This window comes from Episyrphus balteatus, chromosome 3, assembly GCF_945859705.1.
Source record: "Episyrphus balteatus chromosome 3, idEpiBalt1.1, whole genome shotgun sequence".
Taxonomy (NCBI): Eukaryota; Metazoa; Arthropoda; class Insecta; order Diptera; family Syrphidae; genus Episyrphus; species Episyrphus balteatus.
In genome coordinates, this window is record NC_079136.1 from 129,151,304 (window position 1) to 129,171,624 (window position 20,321).

The 20,321-nt window shown below is 35.0% G+C and overlaps 1 protein-coding gene across 3 annotated transcripts in view; it reads left to right on the plus strand.

Annotated features, from left to right (window-relative positions):
• The window catches only part of LOC129916806 (laminin subunit alpha-2), a 148,598-nt gene that overhangs the window by 59,328 nt on the left and 68,949 nt on the right, over positions 1–20,321 (plus strand). For all 3 annotated transcript variants that reach the window (XM_055996951.1, XM_055996952.1, XM_055996950.1), the window contains exons 3-6: positions 7,529–9,402; positions 9,460–9,678; positions 9,754–9,864; positions 9,946–10,304. In XM_055996951.1, the coding sequence (XP_055852926.1) occupies positions 7,529–9,402; positions 9,460–9,678; positions 9,754–9,864; positions 9,946–10,304 (2,563 nt within the window). The remainder of the gene's footprint in view (positions 1–7,528; positions 9,403–9,459; positions 9,679–9,753; positions 9,865–9,945; positions 10,305–20,321) is intronic.

The following is a 20,321-nucleotide window of genomic DNA, read 5'->3' on the forward strand; positions in this document are numbered from 1 at the left end:
CATATTCTACGTTGAAAAACAGTATTTTTCCAAAACTGCCAATTTAGGAATTGCTTATTTCGCAAAATGATAGCTTATCAAAACGAAACAATCAGCATTCGTGTTGCACTGGCAAACTATGACCATCCTTTTTAATGTCTCTAAAAATGTTCGTCTGTCAAACATCTGTCAAAAAAAATTTTTTTTTACTTCTACTCAAAGAAGAAAGTTTTCGAAAATGTTCGTTTTTCCACCGTTCAAAATCTCAAAACGAAAGACTCATTCTTTTTTGTTCAAGTTTTTTTTTTCTTTTTTTATGATTTAAAAGAACAAGAACAAAACAAAATCTTGCTCCTGTCATCACTTGACACCTTAGCTCTGTTTGGGTAAAAAATAAATTTAGTTGAATAACCTGGAAAAAACATTTCAAAGACTACATGTCTATGGTGTGTTCAAAACCAAGGTCTCGATGTAAACAAAAAAAAAAATCCTCCTGCTAAAAACATTTGACTTTTAAAACCAAAACACAGTACCGCGTGTTTTCCCAAAGTAAGTAAACAATAAGGGGAGCTACATTACATACACTAGACAGCTTATCCATAATACTCAACTCGAAATCACTTCGTTTATTGTGTTCAACAAGAAAATTTACTGCTTTTTCCCATAAACAAAATTAAAAAAAAAATCATTATTGTTATGAGTTTTCAATTATACCCACCTTTACACATGGGCGTTTTCGTCATCATACACAAAACAAAAAATGGGAGGTGTGTCTCGCAGATCCACTATCCACACAAAGAGAATGCAACTTTAAAAAGTGAGATTTTGCATCCGGATAAGACAGATAGCAGGTTAAAATTTGACAGATCAATGAAAAAAATCTAACAGACCCCACGCTAAGATCGATCAGCTTCAATCTGACACTTCGACAAATATATAAATGGCTAAATGTCACTAATGGATGATTTTGTTTTTTCTTCTATCGCTATTTTTCCTTTTTTAAAAAATCTCCTCCATCCTCATCGTTGTGTTGATACCACACCCAAATCTTAAGCAATATTATGATGATGATGAATAGTGAAGTCAGGGCTGAGATCATTGCAAAAAAAAAAAATATATATATAATCAGTCCAAGATCGATCTGAAAACTCGGTCAGATGTCGGAATTTTGACAGCTGAAGGTGACATAACCCAATGTGACATCGCTCTCGCGAGCGCAACAAACGACAAAGTATTAAGATGCAATCGAGAGTAAGAATAGGCTGATCTTCCTCTTTCGTTGCGAGGCGGAATACAATCTGGCTTGCAAAAAGGTTAAGGATTAAAGAAGAACTTGATTTACAATTAAGCTTAACAAGAAATAAGCCTGAAGACCTGTGATTTAAGTTCAAGCAATAAAACTGCTTATCTAATCAAACAGATCATTTGACTCTTAAAAGAACTACCGAACAGAGCTTAGGCCAGGTGAATTGGTACATATTCTACGTTGAAAAACAGTATTTTTCCAAAACTGCCAATTTAGGAATTGCTTATTTCGCAAAATGATAGCTTATCAAAACGAAACAATCAGCATTCGTGTTGCACTGGCAAACTATGACCATCCTTTTTAATGTCTCTAAAAATGTTCGTCTGTCAAACATCTGTCAAAAAAAATTTTTTTTTACTTCTACTCAAAGAAGAAAGTTTTCGAAAATGTTCGTTTTTCCACCGTTCAAAATCTCAAAACGAAAGACTCATTCTTTTTTGTTCAAGTTTTTTTTTTCTTTTTTTATGATTTAAAAGAACAAGAACAAAACAAAATCTTGCTCCTGTCATCACTTGACACCTTAGCTCTGTTTGGGTAAAAAATAAATTTAGTTGAATAACCTGGAAAAAACATTTCAAAGACTACATGTCTATGGTGTGTTCAAAACCAAGGTCTCGATGTAAACAAAAAAAAAAATCCTCCTGCTAAAAACATTTGACTTTTAAAACCAAAACACAGTACCGCGTGTTTTCCCAAAGTAAGTAAACAATAAGGGGAGCTACATTACATACACTAGACAGCTTATCCATAATACTCAACTCGAAATCACTTCGTTTATTGTGTTCAACAAGAAAATTTACTGCTTTTTCCCATAAACAAAATTAAAAAAAAAATCATTATTGTTATGAGTTTTCAATTATACCCACCTTTACACATGGGCGTTTTCGTCATCATACACAAAACAAAAAATGGGAGGTGTGTCTCGCAGATCCACTATCCACACAAAGAGAATGCAACTTTAAAAAGTGAGATTTTGCATCCGGATAAGACAGATAGCAGGTTAAAATTTGACAGATCAATGAAAAAAATCTAACAGACCCCACGCTAAGATCGATCAGCTTCAATCTGACACTTCGACAAATATATAAATGGCTAAATGTCACTAATGGATGATTTTGTTTTTTCTTCTATCGCTATTTTTCCTTTTTTAAAAAATCTCCTCCATCCTCATCGTTGTGTTGATACCACACCCAAATCTTAAGCAATATTATGATGATGATGAATAGTGAAGTCAGGGCTGAGATCATTGCAAAAAAAAAAAATATATATATAATCAGTCCAAGATCGATCTGAAAACTCGGTCAGATGTCGGAATTTTGACAGCTGAAGGTGACATAACCCAATGTGACATCGCTCTCGCGAGCGCAACAAACGACAAAGTATTAAGATGCAATCGAGAGTAAGAATAGGCTGATCTTCCTCTTTCGTTGCGAGGCGGAATACAATCTGGCTGAGCCATCGAAGTGCAAAAAAAACTTGCTTCCAATATAGGAAAATTAATGGTAGGTCGCTGTCGCAACAACTTGCATCAATTTTACTTGAGAATAAATTAGTTGATGTCCCAGTCCCAACGCGATTAACAATTTTGTTTCTATAAAGCTTTGCAGATGCAACTGTTGCTTCTGTAAAGCTTTAAAGAAGCACAATTGTTTGATATTATTGTTGATGACAAAATGTCATATTCTTTGCCTTTTTAACCCACAATTTGACACACAGACAATTTTGACAGTAACGAATGATAAACGTTGCACTGCAACGATCAGAAATTTCTTCAAAATTTTTCCGCTAAGGGGACTTTGCTTTGACAGTTGTAAGCGACCGAAATCTCTTGCATTGTTATTTCCACAAAACCAATACTTGGTCTGTTTCGAGCCAACTTAAAAGGGAAAACAATACAGAATTGGCGGTAGTATAACAGCGAGTGGTGGCACTGGATGGCGGCGGCGGGTTGTGACCGCAGAATTAATGGAAGTCGATAGGTTCCACAAACCGCGTTATATAGTTTTACCGATCATATCAGCCACTATGTGTATGCGAGTGTATGCCATGTCGTTGTTGTCTACCCGGTCCGGGACCGGTGATAACCTCCATTTAGCCCAGTGATGATCCCATCTGGATATTCTGCTACTCTCCTGCCGGCTGTTCCTGTTGTTGTTGTTGATGCTCTGCTCTTAGGTACAGAATGGGAAGATTATTTTTACTCCAAGCAAGATCGAAGCAAAAATAAATATAAATGCGGCAAGATCGTGAGGTAAACAAACTATAAGAACTTACCTGGTGTATAGTAGTTTAGTATTGTAGTGATCTACACTTGGATCTTACACACGTTTCTTCGCCACAAACAGACCAGACGTCGACGACGACGATCGACACGAAGACGCACAGGATGAGAGCGATCAATGGTGTGGGGATCTTAATGCGTCTGGGCTTTAATGAGTATTTACATATGAAAGCAGCGATATATTGCTTACTGCTGTGATCTTTTCTTTATTTTGCAAGATCACTATTGGATTATGATCGGTGCGAGGTATTTTTGCTTCCGCGCGCCCAAGAAACGGAAACATGGCTGTCATAATAAATTTCATTTTTTCCTCTCTCTCTTTCCTGGGTTCTCTTTGAAACTTATGCAAGGAGATTTTGTGTTAAAGTGTATTATCTCTTCTGTAAAGCTGAAATATTTTAGTTTTTTTTTTCGGCGAACAGAGCTTGATTAACGATCACCGATAACAATTTTGATTATCAATTTAAAACATCGAACATAGCTCGATTAGAGGCAGCGGAAAAGAGCTATAACGAGTCAAGTCTCTCTCAGGACTTCAATTTTATATACATTTTTTTGTCTTTTTTTTTTGTGTACTCAATACAAAATATAAACTCTGTCCGATCTTTGAAGAGGAGGGTTAGGGATCAGATCATGTTTTTTTTTTTGTGGTTTTCCAGAGATAACAACTTTGTGCACAACAGCAGCTAGCTAGCTGGATGAGAATATACAAAAAAAAAAAAAACATTGCAAATCGCAAACGAGATCCTAGCCATACCACACTAGTTGTTACACCAAGTACACATTCTGTGAGTGAGTACGAGTACTGAGCTATCTCTGGAAGATTGAACGGCTCGAGATTAGAAGAGACTTGAAATATATATACTCGTACACACATGTGCTGGGAATTTTAAGATAAATCAGTAGCTTGGGCATCATTGATTAAATGATCAGCAGAAGCGAGAAGTGTGTGTACTTCACGCTGTAACTATAGACGAGTATACGAAGAGTGTGTGAATTCGTTGACGGAGGCCGACTCGCAGTGGCATGGCGGTCGCAGCAAGTGAATTAATATTCATGGAGTGAAGAGAGTATGATATACGGATTGGAATGCGTTTTTTTTTTCTGTTTAAACCAGGAGTTGGGTATAGGAATTGTTTCAGTTCGTGAAACCTTTGGTTACTTATGCAATTTTGTTAAAAGGGTTGCCATCAATATAAGTCTCTAGATCTATTTAAATGATTTTCAGTTGTAAATCTGTCAGTTTTTTTCTCTCTGATCAGCTTTTGAAGGCTTACACAAATTTTTTCACGTTACTTTTTTTTTTAGCTTCGTTCTACTTTAACAACAACCTGGCAACCCTGAATACTGATGTTCGCGTAGACTTAACATCTTTAATTATTCATCAACACCTTTTTTGTGTCTGATTCTGATAAGTTTATTTATGATTAAGCATTGCTGATAATTTCCTGTTATGTCTCATCATTTAACTTATCACGTTTGATATCGGATGTAACGTAGTTGCATGTTCATATGGTGGTTGTGGCTTAAAAAGCAACTAAGGTTTTCAGTTATTCTAATAATTCCTGTTTAAGGAACTACATAATTCAGTCACAAAAAACAGTACCTTACTTAATAGTTATCGTATAGATAATTCCTGATAAATTTCCTGGCATTCGTTCAGTGTTTTGATATAAAAATTTGACAGGTCAAACTGTCTCTAGCGACCTCAAAAAGTACACCCGTTAAAATTTTGTGAAAATTATCAAAACCAACATTACGGTGATGGAGAATTCCGAAAATGTGGGTCTCGCAATTCCGTCCGTGCGTCTGTGCGCCTGCATGTCCATCTGTACATATTTCTACAGCCTTAACGCGTAGACAAATTTTCTTCAAATTTGGTACAGATGACTTTTATAGAATTCTAAAAGTTGTTTTTTTTTTTTTGTTTTTTTATATCTCACTTAGAAAGTGTACCTCCCATACAAACCTTTCAAGTTATACCAAATAACTCGAAAACGGCTCTAACGATTTTGATAAAAAAATTTCTGTATAATTCTACAAACAAGACCCAACTTTTGATTTTTTGGAAGGTTACTAACGGTACCTGCCATAGAACCGTTTTTTTGGTTTCAAAATATCTCTTACACGACCAACCCGATTTCAACAAAAATTTGTATACAAAAGCGTTTAATTAACCTTAATATTAAAATGTTAGAAAATTTAGAAAAAAAAACATATTTTTGGATTTTTAAAAAATATTTCAAAATTTTTTTTTGAAAAATCAATTTTGTGAAAACCGGTTTTTGAAATGTTTCGAAATTTTGTTTTTAAGTGTAAATAAATTATTTCTTCAAAATTACATACCTACTAACTTTTTTTTTTTGAAAATGTTAGAAAAAAATTTTAAATAAAAAAAATTATTTTTTAAAAAAACGGCTCTAACGATTTTCAAATTTTTTTTTCTCAAATTTCCTTTTCGTACTTTTACCACAAGAGCAAGTACGTGCGACCCCAGTCGTGTATTTTATTTTAGAAAAACATTGTATTTTGGAAAAAAAAACATAATGTTTGTTTGAATGAAGTTTTTCTTATTAAATTACTGACATAAATTGGATTAGAACGACTTCAGATTTTTTGACATAAAACTTAAAAAAAAAAACTCTCGAACACAAAAATGGCCCACTTAGCACTCGGGTAAAGTGGCATACTGTGACACCGTTGCGTTCAACATCCGAGTCCAAAAGCTAATACTGTTCAATGGGTCATAACCATAAACAACTATGCTAAAAATTAGAACTATCATATTTATCGCATGTGGTCTTTCACATAGGGTACTGCTTATGCTATTTTTGAAAAGTTTAACATATTTATCAAAAATGTTTTCAAATATCTCAAAAAGGGTATCTAACCAAAAAAATTATAATGTCAACCTCACCACAAATACCACATCGATACCGACCGCCTACTCATGTCACAATTTATGTTAAGATTTCTATCTCTAAGCGCACAAGTGTGCTAATGCTAATGTGCATACAATTTGATGCAACACCAAAATCCTAAAACAATAATGCTTTGTTTTGCAAGTGTGTTTAGCAAGTGTGACTAACTCGCACTTAAAAAAATTCATTCAAGCCTTACCTTAAATTTATTTATAACACGATCGCACGTATTTTTATACGTCTCTAAAAGCCAGACATTAATTTGACATTTAAATCAATCAAAACAAAAGCAAATACAATTCTCTAACCATTCAAATGACATTTATAAAAGATTCTCAGATCTCAAAATGAGTTCATTCAAAATGATTTTTCTCTAGAATCTGAAAAAAACTTGCAACTTGTTGCATGCAACAAAATTCTTGCCCTTCAACCCTTTTAATTGACAGTTTAACTGATTACTGTGTTTTTTTTTTTTTTTTTTTTGTTCAAAAACAAATCGATCTATCTCACATTTAGTCTCATCGTAATCAAGGTTAAATCATATCTCATAGCACTTCGTGCGATAACACAAACAAACGATTGAAACGATTGTTTATTTTTCATTCATCAGTCACGTCTTGAAGTCTTGAATTAACCATTAAAGGAAACAAATAAATAAAATTAAAAAAAAAAGGTTCCTGCCAATAAAACGTTGATTGTGTAAACATGTCGATCCTCTTGTCAAATTGGACAAAGGGATGGGTAAAGAAACCTACCTACGCATTCAAATACAAAATCCACATTCATCCATAAAGGAACATACCTTTAACAGGCAGCCAATTAACAAGTCCACGCAATTTGTGTGTTTGTGCACTTCTGCTGCGCAGTAGGCATCCTTGTTTTTGAATTAACAAGGAACAGAAGCCCAAACAGAATCCTTCTTTTTTTTATGCTAATTCGAAGAGGCTCTTTTTCTTTTTACAAAATTTGTTGAATTGACGATGCTTGTGACCTCATTAATCTCCATTTCCGGTTTGCTCTTTTTTTTTCCATCCCGCACAGGTCTATGAGGTGTTCTTTGTTATGTTGAAATCAGCCAATTCCCCTCGACCGGCTTCGTGGATTCTAGAGAAGTCTCTCGATGATATCAACTACCAGCCATGGCAGTACTTTGGATTGAGCGATGCCGACTGTCGACGGCGGTATGGAGTTCCCGGACAAAATGGCAAATACATGTTTACCAATGACACCGAAGTCATCTGTACCACACAATTCTCGAAAGCTTTGCCTCTGGAAAACGGAGAGTTGCATGTTTCGTTGTTGAAAAACCGCCCGGGTGCCATGGAACAATCTGCAGAGTTGATGGACTTCATTTCAGCTCGCTATATTCGAATAAGATTTCAGGGAATGCATTCCACAGCGAATCTCGATAATAGTGTCGATTGGTTGTTGGATGCTCAGTCGCTGGAAAAGAGGAGTTTCTATTCGTTAAAGCAAATCCGTTTAAGTGCGAGATTGAGCTGTCATGGTCATGCAGAAAAGACTATCGAAGTAGCTTCGGGGGTGGATCCCAAGGAGACATCATTTGAATGTGCTTGCTTACATAATACTTGTGGATCAGATTGTGGATCTTGCTGTCCACTTTTTCAAGATAAGCCCTTTAAGAATGGAACTGCTCGCAAGGAGAATGCCTGTGAGATCTGTTTGTGCAATGGTCATGCGACGATGTGTGAGTATGATGAGTTCCTGGGACGAGGGATCTGCCAGGATTGTCGCAATAACACAGCTGGAAATGAATGCGAGTTCTGTCGAACTGGGTTCTTTCGTCCAAAAGAGGCTTCCTTGGATAGCCCGTGTGAAGAGTGTCAATGTTATGAACTGGGATCGATAGGGTGTCACGCTATCGGTGGAGGCTGTATTTGTAAAGATGGGTTCCAGGGTGAACTCTGTGGGGAATGCGCACCTGGTCATCATGGGGAAAACTGCACACGATGCTCTTGCGATTCGAGAGGATCCCTTCCAGGAGCAGAGTGTGAAGACAGTTGCATTTGCAAGTTGAATGTGGAAGGTGATTCCTGCACTCAGTGCAAACTTGGTTATTTCGGTCTCTCTGCTGAGAATCCTGATGGATGTATGAAATGCTTCTGTTCTGGAGTAGGATTCTCCTGCTCCAGTGCCAATATGCAAACTTTGTCCTTCGAAACATTGAATGATTGGAAAATCACTGATATATCCCGAAGTCAAGTATTCTATCCCAACATCGATGTGGAAACTGGGAACCTAGTCTATGGAATGTACGATATGAGGGATATTGACACCCTCTACTGGATGGCTCCAGTTGGATACACAGGGAACAAGCTCACGTCATATGGCTCAAGGATTTCTTTACATGTTTCTTGGGTGTTCATACGAGGTGACACAAGTGGCCATCCCACTTCTTCTCCAAATGTCATTATATTTGGACGAAATGGAGTGAAAATAGCTTTCGGCGAGAAGGAATACGATTCCGATTCGGTGGTTATGGATGTGATACTCAAAGAAGACAATTGGTATCATCTGGAGAATGTCCCTGGTCATTATCGAGGACAACCAGTGTCAAGAAGTGAATTTATGTCAATTCTAGTCGATGTGGAATCTATTCTCATTCGTGGATTCTTTCATACCGATCAAGTGGAAACTATTCTCGAAAGAGCCACAATCTACACTGGGGGCACAGAATTGGGTGCAAAATCCACAAATCTCATCGAAGAATGCATCTGTCCACCAGGATACACAGGATACTCGTGTGAAAACTGTGAATTTGGTTATATTCGTGTGGATGAGGGTGGCAATTCATCATCCAAATGTATTCCATGTCCATGCAATGGGCATTCCAATTCGTGTGACCTTCAAAATGGCAATTGTGGTGAATGCATGCATAATACATTCGGAGAGAGGTTAGTATCTTTATGGTTTGTGTATTTGATTATGTTCCACACGATCCACATTTTCAGATGTGAACGTTGTAAGGTTGGATTCTATGGTAATCCAATGCATGGAACTCCGAATGATTGCCGACGATGTGGTTGCCCCCTAACGGTGGATAGTAATAACTTCTCACCCAGCTGTCAATTGAAGAAACTAAGCCTGGACTTGAACCACTTCGATGTTGATGATTCGGAGTATGTTTGTACACAATGTCCGAGTGGTTACACGGGCGATCATTGTGAGATGTATGCTCATGGTAAGACATGAAAATTGGATTTTGATTGAAATTGTGTTTTTTTTTTCTTTTCGCAAAACTCTAGGTGTGATGATGGTTATTATGGGAAGCCCACAGAAATTGGATCACAGTGTCTGCCATGTCCATGCGATGGTGGTCCATGTGACATATTCACAGGGAAATGCATAACCTGCAGGTGAGTCATCATGTAAATCCCATTTTTACGGTCTTTTATGGGTTTTCTTCCTTTATTTTGTGGTTTTTTTTTTTTTTAAAGTGGCAACACCGAAGGCTGGCATTGTGAACGTTGTAAAATGGGTTATTGGGGCGATCCAGCTGTCGGATGTGAATCATGTGATTGCTATGCCGAAGGATCAGATTCAGATGTCTGCGATAGTGTCAACGGACAGTGCCTGTGTAAGCCTCGTTTTGGCGGTCAGAAATGCGATGAATGTGAAGTTGGCTTTGCTGATGTGGATCTTATGTGTCCGCCGTGCGAATGTGACTTAAATGGATCGCACAATGATATCTGTGATCCGTTTAGTGGACAGTGTAACTGTAAAATTGGTGTAACAGGACTGAAGTGCGACGAGTGTGCTGATGAATATTTTGGACTTGAAGAAGACGGTTGCGAAGGTAAGTTTAAATTTCTTCTTTTTTTTGTTTTAAAATTATGTTCATTTCATAATAATTGAAGTTGGTCATAAATCATTGTGGCAACGAGAAACGGTATTGTTTTGCACGCCAAAGCATTGGCATTCTCATTTGGACATTCACCCAAAGACCTCTTGCCACTGTTTTTTGTTGTTGTAAAAGTGACCAGATTATTACATTTTGCCACTTTGGGAGGGAAGGGAAGTCAAAAAATCCAAGACACACTCTCAAGAGAGAGAGGTCTGCACCTTTGGCACCGTTGTATTCCAGCGGAACTTGATATATTTTTTTTTTCGTTTGTATAATTCTTTATGAAGACGAAGAAGAAGAAAAATCTTAGAGCTTAGGTTGCGCGCGCGCACACACACAGTAGGCAATCAGTCAATCGTGTCAGCAAGGGTGTACACCATGGCTACTGTGCCGGTAGAATACCCTACTCCTTCTTTTTCTTATTTTTTCTGTTTTGAAGCTTCTTCTTTTGTTCGATCCAAAAACGACGACGACGATGATGTTGTTGGTTGGAATCTCTGTTGTGTGATGATAGTGTGCTGTGGACCTTTTGGATATTGTATTGTATACCTGACCACAAGGTGCCCCATAAAACTATACCGCTGTGTTCTTTTGGTGCTATACGTAGAGGAAGATCCCAAGGTTCCACGTTTTTGTCGCCTTTTTCTTTTATTTTGTTTTTTTTTACTTTTTCTACGATGATCTTCTAAACCATAAGCTTTTGCGTGGTTATGGTGATGAATAACAAATTTTGTTGAAAGTATGAATCACTTTTGTTGACTTGAAGTTTCAAGTTCTATATATTTTTAAGCTTATGCTATGATATGTTCTTCTTCGTGAGTTGTTTGTAGTTTTTTTTTTTTTTTTTTTTTTAAGAATAGAGGAAATAGAATGTGCAACTTTGAGTATGGATATCTAGGTAAATAAAGATTAACGTTATGGTCGGATAAATAATATTGAAATTTCAGCTTTTTGAAAATCTTTTGTAAGTTCTTTTTCTTTTTTTTTTTTTTAAGAAAGAGAATGTGTGTTTTGTTTTGTTGTGTTTTTGTTAAGTTTTGGGACATTTTGGTGACATTTGAAGTTTTTGGGATGAACTTTTTTTTTACATTGAAATTGTTTATTGAAATTGATTTAACAAATTCCTAAGAAAACATATGTTTTAATGAAAAAAAGTTTTCATTTATTTTTTACTATACTTATGCCAAAAAGCGTTCCCGAAATACTTTCCTACCAAAAAAGGCATATTTTTATGAATTTTTTTTTGTGACGACAAAGTTAAAATGACATTAAAAAAATATTATATTAAAAGATCACAAAGAAATTTAAAAAAATACGGCAATGGCAGCAATTATTCGGATTTGTCTTGTAGAAAAGTTGAACTTATAGCTGGAGCATCTAAAATCAAAAAAATCAAAATCACTTCGTTAAATCACAATTTCCTCGGATAACGCTTTTACTTCGTAAATTGTGTACAGAAAAATGTTAAAAATTTAAAAAGGATCGGTGCAGTAGGTCTAATGAAGTTATGAGGGGCACCGACTTTGAACCGTGAGTTGAGGGGAAAATGCTAGAATAATAATGTTACGTATACACCGTAGTGACTTTTTAATTTTTAACTCAATCCGACATACGGTCTAATGGATTTCTAGACTAATTTTCAAAATATAAAATTTCTTACAGTCTGATAAGGTTTGATGTAATTTTAATAGTCAAATTGTCCATAACAAATAGGGTACAAATCTACTAAAATTTTTTTATTATATAAACTGCCGCGCTTCGAAGTTCTTTAACTTAAAAATATAAAATTTAATTATTTATCATTTTTTTTTTCAATTTTTTGAGGAATTTATTAAGTTTGTTAAAAAATTTTGTCAAATTTTTCGAATTTTTGTATTCTAAGTTTTTTTTTCCTTTTATTTAACTATCAAATTCCTGATAGAATTTAGAATTTTTCAATAAACTCAAGTTTTTTTTTTTAACTTAAAATTATTTTTATCAATTTTTCGAGTTGGTTTTTTAAAAAATTTAGAGCTTTTTTTTGTAGAGCGTTCAATTTTATATAAGAAAATGATTTGTTTAGAGCTTTTTTTTGTAGAGCGTTCAATTTTATATAAGAAAATGATTTGTTCTAGCCTTTATGATGAACCATTAAAAATATATAAAATTCTAAACTCAAAAAAACAATCTTTCCCATGTAAATCATAATATAGAAATTGAATATATTGAAATTTGCCATGCGGCTTAATTCTACTATGAGTCTGATAAGTTTTTTGGACTGTTAGCAGCCGAAATTTAAAGGACTGTAAAAATTGAAAATTTCTAAAGCAAAAAGGTTACGCATACACCAGAGTGACCCGCTGCTTTGTCAATGAATTTGACTGAATTAGCAAAAAAAAAAAAAAAAAAAAAAATGCATGCGCCACAGTGAGCTCATGATATGTCACTGCATTTGACACATAGTCAGATGCGGTTAACTGTAAAAACTTTAAATAGAAAAAAGTATTACGTATACGTCAGAGTGATTTTTTTTTTTAATTTATATTTTCTTGATTTAAATATTTTTACTCTTGCAACGCTCATTCTTAGACTATTGGTATTGTCATTGAGTATTACATAGGCCACCGGAAACTAGAAACTCCTTCAATTCTATAAGGCTCCTATAAACATGACTCTTATAGACAACTCGTACGGAACAAAACAGTACAGTTTGTAATTTTTTGTCTCGATATTGTTTATGTTTTCTGCATTAACAAGAAATCCAGAAACAAAAGCTTAAAATGATGCCTCTAAGCAGGGCGCGCCACACAACCATACAAATCCATAACATAAACATTATACCAACATGAACCTCTTCTAAGAACTTGTACGTTGAATCTTCATAAATATACAATCTTCCACCATTTTTATTTTTTCTATTGGCACATAGTTCATAACTTTAATAGACAAAAGAGCTCTACAATGTTAGGTACACACATCAGGTATAGGGTAGACTTTTGGCCTGGATTTCATGGTTCGGTCGCAACTAGGACACAAGAAGAACTAAGACGACACAACGCGCAACTCTTATGTTATTTTTGCTTTTTTTTTTAATTTTCTACCCGCTCACTCGGTCTTTTGTTTCGCGCTATAGCTATATAAATGCACTTGGCCGATAGCAAAGATCGTGTTACCAATGAATTCACGTAATGGGTTCTGATTCTAAGAGATTTGTCGTATATATACAAACCGGACAGTTTGGTTGGTAGAGTTGATGAAGATGATGCGAGCGAGCGAGCGAAAAGTGTGTGGATGTGTGGTTGGCGTTCGTGCAATGAGTTATTTCCATTTGAAGGACTTTTGATGAGCGCCTGTCCTCGCTAAATTAACACCAGCACAATTCTTAAATAAAATCCATATACGGAAAGGAGAAGGTTTGAAAAAGGGGGCTGAGTGGGGAGATGGCGCTGGTTGACAAATTCGTTTTGTAATTCTATGCCACACCATTCTCATATATCAAGATGATGCTACATTTGCTGCCGCTGGTGTTGGGGAGAGCACCCAGATGGATGATGCTCCTCCTCTCGCCACAAAACACTTCAGGAATATCAATTTAACTAGGCCATAAGTTGGAGTATCTTTATGTTGCGTTATGTTGTCATCGTGCGTTGGCTTTGGCATCAGTTAGACCAGAAGTTCCTGACGCGAGAGGAGGAAAGAAGGGGGGGGGGGGAGTATAACGACGACGACGACGACGACGAGGAGATATGCAATAGGTTGACCTAGTTGACTGTCAACAAACATGGAGTTCCATTTCACTGTTTTTTTTTTTTTAACGTTCAAGCGAGTGACGGTGGCAGCGGGCGCAGCAATAATCGTTGATAACACACAAACACACAAAAATGTCGGGACAGTGGACATCTAAAAAGAGATATTGGTTGGTAAATTAATTTTGTAGCTTTTGTGGTCGCATGGTGTGGTTTTACGAAGGAACCGTAACTGGGGCCAAAAGCCTAGTTTTTGTGGCTGGGCACGCGTGTGCTCTCTATCTCATTCTATCCCTGGTCTGTGAATGGAAGGAAGATTGCTGAATTAATTGCATGAGATTTCATGGCAGGTTGCGGACATAATGTGTAATTTAAGTGGCGGCTTAGCGATTAGGGAGAGAAATTTATAGCTTTTTGTGTACTAGCTAAAGGATCTTATAGTTATACATATCTAGGTGTTGTAGATTCGACAACACTCGTATATTGCAATTTCGTGTAAGCTGTCGATTTGAAATATTGCATATGTTTGAATGCCAAAAACCGTTAGGAAATGTGTCAATTTGTTTATGTTTACTTTCGGATTTTGTGTGGGCTTGATTTTTTTTTGTTTTTGTGGGTGGTTGAGGATTAACACGTGCGGTGAAAATATATAATTTCAGCTGAAAATATGGACTGGACAGTTTTGTAATTGGAAATAATGAAGTTGAGTCCAACCAAATTCAATGAGAAATCTGAATGACACTGATTCGCATACGTAACATTTTTTTTAACTAACAATTTCGGGTGTTTAAAGCCCAGAAGTCCATCAGACTGTGTGTCAAACTCAGTGAGAAAGCAGGAGATCACTGTGGCGTATGGACAACCTTTTTTCTTTTAAAAATTTGACAGTTAACAGTCCATTAACCTCAACAGGCTGTGCATCTATGACATATCAAAAGTGCACTGTGGCGTATACGCAACCTTTTTTTCTTCTTGTTTTTCCTTTTTTTTTCTTTTTTCGTGTCCAAAACTTTTTTGAAAAATATTAATCTGAAGGTTTGCAGCAATGGGCTTTAGATTTTTGAATAAGTTTTGGGAGTCATAAAGATGAGACCCGGTGAAGTTGATTGACAAAAATTGACTCATTTTCACAAAAAAAAATAAGAATTCTCACATGATGACAAATTTAACCAAAAGTTGTAGCGTTCAGGTCTTCTTACCCAACTCATATTACCACCTGCCACTACTGCATTACTACCAAGTTATTTCAACTTGATAGACATTAAATGCAGAAATAATTTACAGGCATCTCCATTTAAGCCACATTCTCAACGCAATACTTGAAGTACCAGAATAACTCAACTGATAGACAGGCTGGAGCCCCGCCATTATTTGCCCCCATGTCCCGGCAAAAACACATGCATACATACATTTAAAGGAGTGCACCTTAAAAAAAATCTTGCTGAACTGCGCGCGCGTGAACAGCATCAACAAGTTTAAAAACGATGGCTGTTGACATTTGCCGTCGATACTTCAATCGTTTTGCTTGATCGCTTTTCTGTTAAGCCGCGACTCACTGCACAACATTTTGCAATTTACCAATTTATACCTGTATCCAAAGCAACTTTTTGATGGTTTTAAAAATGTAGCCCCATTTAGCTTAGCACTAAATACGCTATCAGGGATCAATTAATTATCGACTGATCGGTTTGAGCGCTAGCTCTGAGCTGCTCATTTCGATTGAGATGTTGATTTTTTTGTGTTTTTCTTGTTTATATGTATTTTCTTTATGATATCTAAGCCTATAAATCGCTGTTAATACGTTTTTAAGCTTACAACAACCACATTGCATTGTCTCCCCAAAGTGATTACACAATTCCCAAATCATATAAAGCAATTCCATTGCAACTTTGTGTTTTTACATTTTGTTCACATATCATTTGACAAAAAGATTTTTTTTTCTTGTTAAAAAAAGTGTAAAAAAGAGCCTAATTTGTGAACCTACATTCCGTTGCGCCTCATTAGAAAGGTGGCTGCTTTCAATGGGTTGGCTTGTAAAAAAATGTAGACAGAGTGCACTTTTGTATTATGTGCTTTATGAACTAAACAACAAGAAAAAAGAAAAGAAAAACAAATTGTGTAGCTTTAGGTATTGAGATAATAATATCTTTTCAGTCAAATCATTGAAGTTGAGGCTTGGATATACATTTGAATGAAGTAAATAAAAACCCGACTTTTGACATGAAAATTACACTGTCAATTGTATGAATTGAACGCTTATTGTACTTGTTTGCATGTTTAATATGGACGATATGGAGTCTTTTTGATAAATTAAGGAATAGCAAACCTAGATTTTACTTAAAAATGCAGATTTATGATTATGTTGTTATATGCGCAATTTCTGCAAAAAAAAATTTTGTCTTAACACTCTCAAATTCAGTGAGAATTCAGAAAGTCACTGTCCGTATGCGTAACATTTTTTTAAAATTAAGTCTTTGACTGTTAAGAGACGCATTAGTCTGCGCCTTAAATGCACTGTGGCGTATACTTAACTTTTTTGTTCCAATCGAACTTTGTGATGAGTTGTCTTATGATGATATGTACTAAATAAAGATTTGCATATTCTAATTACCTAATAACAATAATTTGAAATCAAATTAAGCACTGGTAAATCTTAATCAAACTTTATTTATCTACAAGTGAGCCCTCATAATGTAAATCAATTTCCGTTGACTGATGTCAAAAGTTAAAAGAAAAATTTGAACATTCATAATAGTTCCCATTGAAATCCATTATGTCTATTCAGTCATTTGTTTCTTTTTTTACTTCTATACCATACATAAATTACTTCTAACAAATATCTTGATGAATATTAAATTTTATTTTCAAGAGAGTTATTGACACACATCAATTAAGATGTCAGTTAAAAACGAACTTGCAACTCCATTGAATGTACTTGTAGTATGTGTAAACACAAAACAGTAATTAATTTGAAAATTAAATGAATATTTAGGAACACAAGTTGGTCGCAAATAAATGCCTCAATATTGGAAACTGTGTAATTTTTTATAGATACGGTTAAATCTTTTTCGAAATAGCGACATTTCTTATAAAAATTCTCTAATTTATGTATGAAATTGCCGTAGAAATTTAGCTTTATAACAGTTTATAACAGTTTTTAACAGTTTATCTTTTTTATAAAAAAAAAACAAAGTAAACAAACAGAGCCAAAATGGCAATTGACATTGAATTTATTTAGGTATTTGCACTAAAGCTGTCAATATAAATTCAATTGTGGCGTGAATATTTTAAACTGAACATTATAAAGATGAAAGTGAATTTGACAGCTGTCAAACAAAAATTCAATATGCTTTGTTATACATATTACGCGCACATGAACTAAAATATTTATTTTTTTAAATAAATAAGAGCTCGGTAATGGAATGTTAGAAGCGTTTTCTAAGAACTAGAAGAAGATAAAAAAATATCAAACTTGACATTGACATAAGTAACAGATTTCGAAAATTATTTAAAAATACAATATCTTGCCTTAAAAACGCAAAATAACCATAGCTCACTTAAATACTTCAGCGCCAAGGCGCGCATTCATTGTGGAATTGCAATATAAATCAATGCAACAGTCAAGTCATCGAGTCACAGCGCATTTTCTACAAATGTCAGCATTACTGTCTCGGTCGATGACAGCACTCCGATGGATGTAGTCTTCGAATTCGAATTCAATTTAACTGTTTGGTTCGACTGACTAATTAAAATCTAATGTCGACAAAATGTACGTGATAAAATTAACCAATTCGAATAATGAGCAATTATAATGACAATAGTTTGTTTGTTTGCTATATTAAAGCAATGTCACTTTGATGGTGGGCCATTTATCTTATTAGGGTAGGTCGGTCGTCTGAAAACTAATGGTGACGAATGACAAACATAAATTTCCAAAAAGGATTATCTTAATTTGTGTGTTGGAAAAACTAAATTGCATGAAAAGGTGGTACAATTAATTAAAAGGAGGTGCAGCAGCCACCAACTTCTCTTATGCATATTTGACAGTTCTTAATCCAAAATCATCTGTCAAAACATACTATGTGATATGACACGGCGCAACGATAAACAAAACTATGTCAACACCACATTCATGACATATCTTTCCCTTTTCACACAGCACAGGTTGCTGAATGGCTTTCAAAATTCTTATCTCGCACAAAGATAGAAGTTATAAACACAACAGAGTGTGTGTTGTCGGTGTTGCCTCTTCTTGGAGTGTAGAGAAGAAGTGATGACATCTTGTTACCATGTTTACATGTTTGCCCTTTTAACGGGCGATGACTTCCGTTTGACTATGGCACTGGCACATGTAGGTACTTATATTCAACAACAATGGATGCTGTTGTTGGATACAACACAAGCAAGAGTGTCACCAGTTGCTGATGTCTTTTGGTTCTGTTTGTTGGTACTCCATCTTATTCAAACCAAGAGGAAGAAACAAAAAAAAAAAAAAAAAGAGAATGTTCTCTTCTATGTCCGTTCGGATTGTAATACAGCTAACATAAGGAGATAAAGATATTATTCTATGTAGGGCTACTGCCAAGAACACATAAAGTTCTCATCAGAGTAGAGAGGCGGCTTCTTATAACAAAAAACAAAAATACTAAGATAAAAACTTTCTTTAACCAGAAAACATAGATCCGTTTGTTGTTTTCAAACGTGAATCCATCTGGAATGCATTCACATAATAATAAACGAGTACCTTTATGCTCAACTCACTGATCAGATGGACGAATTCAAAGATTCAACATAAAACAAAAAAAAGTAATAAGAATCAGAAATGAGGAAACATATAGGGAGAGAATTGTACCTACTTATTTGTATCGTGAGTATGAGTTTTGCAGGTTACAAACAGTGATGCCACTTTATTTCAAATAGTTTTCTTTTTAAAGTGTAAGTGGCATTTATTGTTTTGGCAACCCTGTTCAAATCCTAAAAAAAAAAAAAACACTAAAAGCAATTATTTCTAAGTCAACTGCATGACATTTGATAGATTAACAATCAGGTCTTAGGCAAGACCCTCTTCTACCCTGCAAATGTCAGATGCTATTTCTAAAAGTCGAGAAAATACTCGGCAACCCTATTCAAATACTGTGAAATTAAGTATTTTTTTTTAGCATTTTAGCAGGGTTGCAGAGTACTTGCTAACAATGAAGAGATGAAAACCGACATATTTTAGATAGAAGAAGATAGAAGCCTTTTTTGTAGTGTTTTTTATCTATTTGAATAGGGTTGCCATATTTTGTTGGTATTTTCTTATTTGATCAATTTACAAGGACATGACTAAATAAGTCATGCACAATTTTTTCCCTTAAAATAGGATTGCCACAAACCAATTTTTGTTTAAATAGGGTTGCCATATTTTGTTGTTATTTTCTTATTTGATCAATTTACAAGGACATGACTAAATAAGTCATTCAAACATTTTTTCCTTAAAATAGGATTGCCACAAACCAATTTTTGTTTGAATAGGGTTGCCATATTTTGTTGTTATTTTCTTATTTGATCAATTTACAAGGATATTACTATATTAGTCATGCACAAATTTAAGCCTTAACATAGGATTGCCCAAAAACCAATTTTTGTTTAAATTAGGGTTGCCATATTTTGTTGGCATTTTCTTATTTGATCAAACTACAAGGATATGAATAAATTAGTCATGCATAATTTTTTTCCTTAAATAGGATTGCCGCAAATCAATTTTTGTTTGAATAGGGTTGCCATATTTTGTTGGCATTTTCTTATTTGATTAAACTACAAGGATATGACTAAATTTTTGTCATGCACACATTTTTCCCTTTAAAATAGGACTTCCACAAACAATTTTTTTTTGCCATCAATTATGAAAGTGGCAACCCTATTTTTTTCGGTAAATCAAATTGTGGACGAGAATGCTCAAAAACATTCGTTATTTAAAAATATTAAAACTAGATGTTATTCACTCTTTTCTATTCTGTCTAACAAAATTTTTAAAAAATCATTAATATAATAAAGTGGCATCACTGTTATTAAACAATATAATTCACAATGCTTCGTGTGATTGGATATGCCTTGTTACGGTGCAAACGAGGCGCCTTGAGGAAGCGGCGCAATGTCCTATAGCAGCCAAGAGAAATAATACTCATGTAGTTAATATCCATTACACACACAAATACACACACTCAAACATTATCTGTCGATGACCTATTGAACCGTATCTTCG